At 31.6% G+C, this 10934-nt stretch overlaps 1 protein-coding gene across 1 annotated transcript in view; it reads left to right on the top strand.

Annotated features, from left to right (window-relative positions):
• The window catches only part of LOC111089060 (transforming growth factor-beta-induced protein ig-h3-like), a 68805-nt gene extending 59246 nt beyond the window's left edge, over positions 1 to 9559 (top strand). Inside the window, exons 8-10 of the mRNA XM_022400773.1 lie at positions 3898 to 4034; positions 4442 to 4604; positions 6728 to 9559. Of these exons, the coding sequence (XP_022256481.1) occupies positions 3898 to 4034; positions 4442 to 4604; positions 6728 to 6946 (519 nt within the window). The 3' untranslated portion in view covers positions 6947 to 9559. The remainder of the gene's footprint in view (positions 1 to 3897; positions 4035 to 4441; positions 4605 to 6727) is intronic.
• Positions 9560 to 10934: the final 1375 nt, after the last annotated feature.

Here is a 10934-nt window from a genome sequence, read left to right as displayed (position 1 = left end):
TGTAGTTTGATTTGCCGCTTCTTGTTTCCATTTATTTTTTTTTATATCCCACTCTCTGACACCAGTTTGTTACGTCACCTTTTGTTAATTAACTTTCCGTAACTTCGTTCCAATGAAACATTAGCGACACAAGTCCTCACTTAATAAAACTGGTTTATTCTTTCTGAATATAACTTTACCGATACACTCAACTTCAACAGTTGCACTATAACAAACTATAATTCACGTATCACAAGCTAGACTTCAACAATACGTCTCTCTCTGACTGCAGTTCAATTACTCATTACCTACACACACATTGTCCCGTCACATTGTGACCATCTTTTATATACCAGACTACCCTATATCTAGTAAATGCTAGGGCATTCACCAAGGTACAGGATAGTTCTAGAAACGTGGCGTGACACTAGTCATGTGACCTCGCTGACGCAACAATATCTTGCTCATAACCTGACTTCAAAGTATCCTGTGTCATTAGCTCATTGGGATGTCTGTATGCCCTATGCAACCTGTTGCCTATCTCCTGTTAGTTATGGCCAAACAGTATGACATAGTCTCAGCTGAGTTAAACTGTGTATATGCATAAGGATTGTGTTATGCATTTCTCATTTTCTATATTCTTGCACTAAACTGTGTGCTAAATGCTGAAAATCTGCAGTTTCTTGCAGTTTGTCATAAGCTCTAATGTAACGCTTAGCTTCTCCTGCCATTCTTAATCTCAGAATATATGCTATTTGAGCATCTGTCCACCCTGAAATTCTAGCAACTTCATATACTGCATCTATAAAACTCTTGATATTCTCATCAAATTTACCACAAAATAATGGTATAGTGGCCATTAAATGTGTAGTGCTGCATGGACCTGCTGGTGTGGGTTGAACTGCTACAGCTTCAAAATTTATGTCAGCCCTTCTACCAGCTCGTGGTTATGCACTCTCTTCTGTCATAGAGTCTATGCCAACAGTAGACATGTCTTCTTACTTATGCAACTTACGTCAATTTACACTACCTAAACTACTTATTTTTACTCTTTCTTTATTCCTACCAACCTATTGTTGGTTACCCAAAAAATCCTGTCAACTGTGCCAATTTGTAATGAGAAGCCACACAGGCTAGTCATTTGGATTTAACTTTAACACCAATTATGAATAGATTTATTTAAATACAGGTATGCATTTGCGAGCGAAGTACAGGAACTTTATGGTTAGAATGAAGTATTGACTTAGAGACTGAGATTCAAAATGCATCCAATACTTTAATACAAACTATTGAAATATTCATTTACATTTAAATCTTTATTACCAATAGAATCTTGAAAAGCTTTTATGTTAAAGGTTTCAAAGAATCATTCTGAGCAAGTAACAGTTCATTCATCAAACCTTCAATAATATTCATTAAATCTCTCACTACAGCAAATAGATTATCGATAAAAACATTATGTGAGACATGCTCAGACATAATTTAATTTAAGAGTTCTCCTTAACATTGTACATTTTAAATCAATTTCTAACTATGCTGTTTGACCAAAAAGGGTAGCAATAATTACTTACATAGAAGTTAATAATGGTTGGAGATGGCTTGAATGGGTAACGAAGAAAAACTTTAATGTAAGTTTAACATAACAGCAAATGTACAACGTTTCGACAAGATTTTGTCATCATCAGGTACAAGTAATGGATTCTGTAGCCATGGAATATTCATTGAAGAACTGAATTTTGGTCCAAAACATAACTATTTATCCATATTTTTGTGTGTTCTATGAGAATTCAACCAGCTCTACATGGTTACTTTGCAAGTAGGTCCTCTGTCAATTCTGTTATTTTATCAATCCAAAACCAAAAGTAATTGTTAATTGGTTATGGTCAAGAGTTGTTAATTGGCAGCCTATTTGCATATATTTCTCCTCGCCTTCCTTCTGATTAAAGTTCCACCAGTGAGTTTTTTTATACAAATCATTTCCTCTATTTATAATCAATAATATAAACTTTCTATAGCCTTTCTCTATACTACGATCACATCTGTTTATGTAAGTAAGATAAACTGCTGGTTTACACTGCAGCTTGGAAAGCATTGCAGTGTTTGTTTAACATATACATTTCTTTCTTTGGTAAATCGTTTCAATGTGGTTTAGATTAGACATCTGCTGGTGGGCATGTATTTTCTTTGCTTGACATGCATGTGTTTCATACATGAATATTCATAAAAATTATATTTTTTGTCCACCAAAGCATTTGTAATTCTCCCAAAATGCCTCAAATACTTCATGCAGTTAATTTAAGAGAGTATAAGGGAAAGCATGGTAAATATTTGAATGATAAGGGCTGTTTTTTTAATGTTTAGTTTAGTGGACAGAATGGCATTGATGGACCAAAAGATCCCTTGTTATCTTTTAATGTTATGTTTACTTTTTTGTGTGTCATGATCTCATGATTGATTTACTTGGTTTTGGTTGCTGAGGCTGACAAATCATAAGTATGCCTCTGTTATAATAATAATATATTTATGTATTCCACAAAATTTACAATTGTTGTACTTTTTAATAAAATTATTCATTACTTCATTTTTTGTATACTAAAATATATTTACACATATTAGGTTTATTCTGTAATAGTTGTTTCTACCAATTAACTCCTTTTTCTTCCAGCCCTTCATTAACATTACAGCTCAAGTTTCCACTTTGTACAACAAAACATTCTGAATCAAACTTCTAAAAACATATATCTTCTTGTTCCACCCTGTTATTATATATATAAAAAAATATACTCTTTCATCAGAGCCATAATAACCTTATCATGTCTGAGAGATTCAAAATTCATAATGTTTAATATTGTGATCAATAAATTTATTTGATTAAGTCTAGCCAAACCATGACAGACCTCTACATTAACATATCATTCAAAATAGAAACGTTTGACAGCCTTGGATGTAGAAATATACATTTAACTGTTTATTTCATTTTTGTATTGGCACTTATGTGCATGGTGCCTGTTTTTGGAAGTGCCTATCTGACATCATTGAAAAAAGGTTTTAGTACTTCAAGAAGATATTAAATTGGGTCATCTTAACCATAACTTGGCAAATTGTCATTTCCCACACTAAAGGTATAAGCACTTCATAAGTAGCATATCTGCAATTTCCATTTCACACATATCTGTTACAGGGGTGGATTGGAAGCCTAAAATGGCCCAGGCAAATGCCCAAAAATCAGGATGATATATGTATAGAAAGAGCGATGTACAATAGGTTAGTCAATATCACTGGGACAGTATAACCAGGTTATCACCCCACTGGCCGAGGCATCACCGGCCCACTGGGATTTTGCCTAGTGTCTCGGCAGCCCAATCTGCCCCTGATCTGTTATCTAGTGTTAGTAATGAACTGTATGTTCACTAGCTTTTATATATAAATTTCAACATCTAGCTCAGATTAACATTTTTGTGTAGAACATTGGTTTAAATATGTAGCTTGTGAACTTGTGAGATACCTGGTTTTCTTTATTTCACTCAGGAATATAAGCCAAGTATTTCTATAGTTCTCTCTCTCTCTCTTAATTTTACTTCTGATTTCTTTAGACTTTCCTCTTGTCAACCCTAGTAGCCATGAGAAGAAATCCAATCAGTGTAGGTAACAAAACACAGTGTTTCTGTTAATAAAAAAGTGTTTCTTTCAAACTACACTTGAGTCTAGTTGTTTACCTTTGTGGTCCATCTACAACATATTTTTTGGTTTAACATTCCTGAAGCTGTATTATTGCTGGGCATCAGTGAACATAGTTGATAATCAAACATGCTTAACTAGATTTCTTACACATCTGTTAAGTAGCTTTCATACTTATATGCTAACAAGTTTCCATATAGTTGTATCTTCCTCTTGTTAAAAGTGCTTTTTTTACTCTAGCGGCTCAGTGTGGGGCTTGCCATTGTTACTGATCCTGACCATGAAGCAAGGAATGGAGTGCTACATATAATTGATCGTGTTTTGCTTCCAACACAGAACACTGTTGGCACACTTCTTCTTTCACAATCCAATGTCAGGTTTGTAAGCTACATTAACAAAATTATTCTTGTGTATTGGTTCTATATATCCTGTATCGTAACAACAGTAGATTATTTTTTGTAATGATGCAATCTACCCAAGTACTCTTGGTACAATAATTATATAAAAATTACATTGAAGGTTATAGATGTTTATAGTGTTCATTTAATGATAATTAATTTATAACATATATCAATAATCTTTTCATTAATAAAGCAAAATAATAATAAAAACTGGCAATAATTATATTAATGAAAGTTATTTGTGATTTATTATGTTATGTGGAATTACATGGGAAGTAGTTGTATTTAATAATACTGAACTGAATTTACCAACAATTAGGTGAATAAAGAATATTTATGTTCCCTTATAATGTATGTTTCATAGTCATGTTGTTTTTCTCTAGCATCTTTACTAGTTTGCTGAACAGTACAAATTCTAGCCTACTTGAGGTGTTAGATGATCCAAATACTATTACTACCCTTTTTGTTCCTGAGGACTCCAGCTTTGAATACCTAGCATCTGGACTAATAGAAAGACTACAAGCTGAACCAGAAATCCTTGAAATGGTATTAAAACTTCTGTTACATGCATCCGAAATTGTGCTTAGTAAAAAATTACTTTTGTTAACATTATGTTTACCATGATGAAAGATATTGCATTAAACTAAAACAGAATAAATAAGTGTGATTCCAAATGAAGGAAAAGGGGGTTTATGTTATACATGCTATGGGTCTTGTTTTAAAATATATAAATCTAATAGAAATTGAAAACGTTTTGAAAACATAAACATTATTCAGACTTTGTATTCATTGTTTAGTGCATACCAAGACAAAGTACAAATTAAAATATTAAAGTGCACCTGTGGCCATGAAGTGCTTACAGTACCTATACTGTGATGATTTTTAATTAATTTGAAAAACCATTCTATTAAACTGTTCTAATAGTTATCATGAATTTCTAATCAGAAGTGAGCCAACTACATAGATTGAAATTAGAATAATTTAAAATGTAATCTTTTAAATTAGTGAAGACAATTCCATATAAAAAACAACTAGAAAATGACCCCAAAATTAACACTATAAGGATTATAATGCATTGAATCATCAGTTTTTAGCCATAATCTAAATTGAGAATAACAGGTTGTATTAAGATTATATGAAAGCTTAGTTCTTTTGATTTGGAAATAATACTTTGAAGGTGAAGCTTTGAGGTTAATAAAGCTAAAACAACTAATCTGTAAAAGTTGTTAGTTTCATTTTAAATAAGTAATCAAGATTTTAAAAAAACTATTGGTTGTACTCTGGGGTCTGCTGATGGTGGTCAGTGGAAGTGGTGCCAACCAGTACAAGTCAAGATTTTTGACACTCTTGCATTTAAAGTAATGCTTAAATAAGAAAAAAAGGATAACTATATATTTTGTACATAATGTATTACATATATAAGAAATACTTGTTCATGAAAAAATCTGTATTGTTCTGCTAGCAAGCAAGCTATTTTATATTATCATATCTCTGTAAGAGGGTGAATAAAGTAGTAGTACATACTTTCATCACATACTAAAGGAGATTATTTGTTTTTCATGAGGGGACTTGCTTAGATCTTTAATGATTTCCTAATTTGTTTTGGATCAGCATTTATATTGAAATTTTGCTCAAGTGTTGAGACATGGCCATCTGTTGAAAGTAAGTTTAAAATCTTTATCAAGCTGTACATGAAGATGCAAATGATTGTATGTGATTATATCCAGAACATTCATGTACAATACTTGAAACTGTTTTGTTCATAGAAATTAACTTTTTCTTCAGTAATTTATTCTTACTATCTTACTATGTACTTTTTGCTATATGATAACTATTTGGGTCAATACACTAGGATCATTAGTATAACACCCTTTTTTATGGCAGACATTGCACATTATTGCTTTAATAATACAAACTGAGAGGTCACAATGTGAACTTCTTTCTACAAATAATCACTATAATACATGTAATATAGTGACTGGTCTCAATTTCAAGATAATGAAGTTCATAGTCTACAGCTGGTAAAAAGTTATCTGTAATTTGTGTAAAATGAATTGATTTTTTATGTCCTAAAATATATTCTTAAGTTACATTTTAATGATCACACTAGAAACCAGACTAACATGTTTTAAACAGAGTTGTTTGATCTAAAATAGTACAAAAGTACAAACAGGCCTTCATATTTATAACAAAATGTCATTGCTGGTTATTGCTGTTGTTTTTTTTAGCTCAAAGTTACACAAAGAGCTATCTGCACTATGTCCATGGTGGGGAATTGAATCCTGGATTTTACTGTTGTAGGCCTGGAGACTTTCTGCTGACCCACCAGCAGATACAAGTCATTGCTTATTTCACTTTTGTAAATTTTTTTTATTTCAGTCTGATAGAAAAGTATATTAAGCTATCTTAAGCCCTGAGTATTAGTATGTGTTGCTAAATAAAGTGTAGTTAGCTTAGCTTTTTCAAAAATTTTACCTGAGAATATTAAAGTTGAATATAGTGTTTTTTACAACAGCAACACATTCTTTTATAATGGGTAAAATCAATAATTAATAAAGAAAGAACTGTCATCTCAGTCTTAGATTCTTGAGAAGCTAACCTTAATGTTTTATATTTTATTTTGAATAAAAAAAATCCTCTTTGAAATAGTACCTTTTATCATGTTCCAGATTCTGAAAAATCATTTTGTGTCAGACCTGGTCATTAGTGGTGGTTTGGAACCTCTTCTGTTTTATCAATACAACACTTGGAATGACCGCTTTATTACAATTCGAGAAGAAGAATCAGGATCTCTAACTGTGGCAAATCAAGCAGAGGTAACAGAGAAAGACATAGCAGCACGAAATGGAGTAATCCATAAAATATCACGCTTAATCCAATTTTCCTAATCTGCACTGTATTTTGAGTCTCTGATGTTTTTTCAAGATTACTGTAAAGGAACAAAAATGTTTAAAAAGAGTTATTTTTTAACATAAGGAAAACATAGCTTATAAAGAAAATGACTTCCTCAGATTTATTCATTTAAAATTGACTGCTTGGCTTTTATAAATGTTATTGAATTATTTTATACTACTGTGTGATGTCCAGAAGACACATTAATAATACATGTTTTAGAGCATGTTAGGTAGTCACAGAAGTCAACTCTCTCTCTCTCTCTCTCTCTTATACTCTGTAGCAAAAGCTGAAGAACCATATTATACAAGTTCTTCATTATATATGTAAGTTAACACATCAAGCTTTTGGAATTTTTCTTACATGTGCTTAACATGTTTCAGTTAATCATTATCATTGTAATATTAATTTACAAAATGTGAAACTGCATATTACTTGCTTTTATACTCACTACATGTGCTTCATTTAAATATACTAAAATAATCACAGGCAGATTCCTTCATTTAATTACCAAGTATCCTATGGTTAAAAAACCTGTATTATGCTTTAAATTACTTAGTATTCAATAGTTTTTCTCATGATCTAACTTCATTTTATTCTACATGTTCCAACATTGAAGTTGTTGTACATCTAGAATTAAATGTTTTGCTAGAGCTATTTCAGATACAATATTATAACAACAGAAACATTTACTTCCTTGAACAGATTTTTGTACAATAATATTGATAAACCAATGGTTTTATTTCATTAAGGTTAGCAAGTCAGTGGTTTGTGGGTAAAATGTTTTGATTTCTTAAAATAATTAAACCAAGTGCTGTGTTTATATATTTTTAGACTTTATGTAAAGCAGCAAAGCTATACCTTTAAGCTAGACTTTATGTTACATTTGACAGTTTCTAATTTACTGCAAACTCAAACTTTACCAGTAGTATTTGACTATTTATGTTTTATTTTTTCTGAGTAAAAGTGTTTTGCTGTGGTAACCTGGCATTCAAATTGAGAAGAAAAAAAAATCAATTTTTTTTTCTCTCATTTATATAGGCAGTTGATAACCACGATTTTCTTCTTAAACTTAGGAAACACTGTGTTTACCTAATACCTGTTTGCTAAGTTCTGTGTCCTGAGTAATTATAATTTTTGTAATATTTGCTAATGTTTGTTTAAGTACACAGAAAAATGTTGAAAGTTTAATAATTTGAAATTGTTATGGAATTTTTTCTGTATTTTAATGCACACAGAATGTATAATTAACATCAGTGCATAATAACTATACTATAAGTGTTCATAAATATTTCTACTTAAAATATTACTTCTCTATCTAAAACACATGTAAGTATGCAAAAGATTGCTATTAATTGAATTTTGGCATGATAAAATTAAAATTCAACATATCAAAAGCTGCTCGTGCTAGTTCAAAATTTGGAAGATTTAGTGGTGAGGTAGTGAACTAAATTCTATTTGATAATTAAAAGTATGTAAGGTGTTTAAAACTTGTAATTAGTCCATTGTAATATACAAGCTTTAATCATTTTAGTGGAAAAGATATACCATTCTTATCTACCAACCCACTTTAATTTGGTAAGATACATTGTAAATAAAGCTTAGCCAAAAAAGCTTCATTTCTTAAGAGAATGGCTAAACCTGGTATGTGCACTTCATTGAATTAATTCAGTCAGTCATATAATAGTTTATCCTTTACTATTGAAATGTGTATTAATTTTGATCTATATTTATATAGTTTAATTCTATCTGAAGAACATCATATATTGGTTTTGAGAATTTCCTTCTGATTTTTGTTTTAATTTTTTAATTACTTGCAGCAAAATATGTTTAGTGTTTAGTCAATTATAAAATCACAGAAAGTCTGTTATCAGTTTATAGTTAACAGTTAGAACCTTCATCCACATTTGTGATAATAAGATCAGTTATTAAAACTTGTGGAAAAAAAATAGTTTATCATTATCTCCCATAAAGCTTTTCACCTTTTATTTCTAATATTTTTTACATGTTATATTTTACTGTAGTGCTTCACAGTAGCCATGGCTAGCTTTGTACTGATGGTCAGTACATCCTAAGTTTAAACTAATACAAAAGCAGTAATATAGGCATTCTTATCATGCTCTGCTTATTTACTGGGAGTTGCTAGGCTATTGTTGAAATTACATATAACCAGAATACCTGACCTGGAAAATTATTAAATTGTAACACTTTGTATTTTGAAAAGCACATGTGTCCTATGCTTTCTGAATGGCATTATATACACACTTCAGTCTATGTAACCAAACACTGATGTGTAGTTATTGCTATTTTCTGGTTTCTTTTATATTTTTGTAAATGTTGAATTACAAGAGTAATTTTCCTTTTCACCTTGACTTAAAAAGGTCTTGGCAAGGGATGAAAAAAAACACCCAAAAAGCCAGGTATTTGCTTAAATTATAATAGAGTTACCATTGGGTTAATAGCATCTTATCAAGTATTAGAGGACTTTTCCTTTACTGATTTTTCAAATGTTTACATGTAACATTTACATAATAAAAAAAAAAACGTGAAATATCTAATAATATGGGTTAGCATGTTTTGAGATGTATCCTTTTAAATAATAAACAAGTTTGTTGCATTAAATCTTGTTTTTCCAAAGTTTAATATTCTGGTAAATATCTGTTTGTTTACACACTACTGTTTAACAGAAAAAGACAGATAATATGTTTTTTTATTGTTATTAGTTGTAAATTTCGAGTTCATGTTGTTTCCTTAGTCGTGATGACAGTTTCTTTAACCTGTCCTGAAAATATATCTTGTTCAGAATTTTTACCATTAACTTAGTGCCAATATGTTATGATGCATCATCTTTTTTTTTATTCAGATTTTCAGGGTTAGAGAAATGTTAACAAAAACATTTAGCAATGTTACGTCTCCGTTTGTTAATTAACTTTCCGTAACTTCGTTCCGACGAAACTTTAGCGACACAAGTCCTTACTTAATAAAACTGGTTTATTCTTTCCGAATATAACTTTACGATACACTTAATTTCAACAATCACGCTAAAAAAAACGCTATAACAACGAACGTTAACTTCAACAATACGTCTCTCTCTGACTGCAGTTCAATTACTCATTACCTACACACTCAATATTGTCCCGTCACGTTGTCACCCTCTTTTATATACCAGACTACCCTATATCTAGTAAATGCTAGAGCATTCACCAAGGTACAGGATAGTTCTAGAAACGTGGCGTGACACTAGTCATGTGACTTCGCTGACGTAACACTGCCCCTTCCTTAGTATTGTTCGTCCCGAACAATAACCACATACAATAAACCAATAACAATTAACAATAACTTAATTAGATTGTACAGAATTACAAACACAAAATTACAATTCAACAAAGTCTCTTAATTTTACGGGACGTATCTTCTTCCGTACTGGTCTCCGTCTTGTTGGCTTCTGCTTCAAGTGAGGTTCATCTGCTTCATCAGGAAATGTCCTACCATCGGTAACAGTCACATCAGTGGTAGTAACTTCATCAAGAGCTTCACCGTTTCCCTTCTCAAAACTGAGTAGAGTTTCTTCTTCGACGGTGGCTTCTTCAGGTGGCACATCTTCAGCAGCGTCATTTGTTCCTTTGTTCACTTCGTCCCAACTGAAATGTCCTGGACCGTGATAACGCCAAAGCCTGTTGGCATGCACCACTTTTGGATTACCTCGCCGACCACATTTTACCCAGAAAGTCACGCCTGAGAGACGATCGAATATGTCATATGGGCCTTCCCATGGAGAAGACAACTTAGGAGACTTCTCTTTGGTCTTCCTGGGATTATACAACCACACCTTGTCTCCTAGGTTCAAAGCTGACTTCAGTAGATCTCTTATCATAAGTTAACTTCTATCGAATCAGCAGACGTTTTCAACTTTAAATGCACTTGATGGTGGATATCATCCATCCTTTCCGATAACACTTTCACAAACTCTGACATATTCGCAGG

Source organism: Limulus polyphemus, unplaced genomic scaffold (assembly GCF_000517525.1).
Source record: "Limulus polyphemus unplaced genomic scaffold, Limulus_polyphemus-2.1.2 Scaffold5133, whole genome shotgun sequence".
Classification (NCBI taxonomy): Eukaryota; Metazoa; Arthropoda; class Merostomata; order Xiphosura; family Limulidae; genus Limulus; species Limulus polyphemus.
Note: the sequence above shows the minus strand (reverse complement) of the source record. Positions and strands in the feature narration are given on the sequence as shown.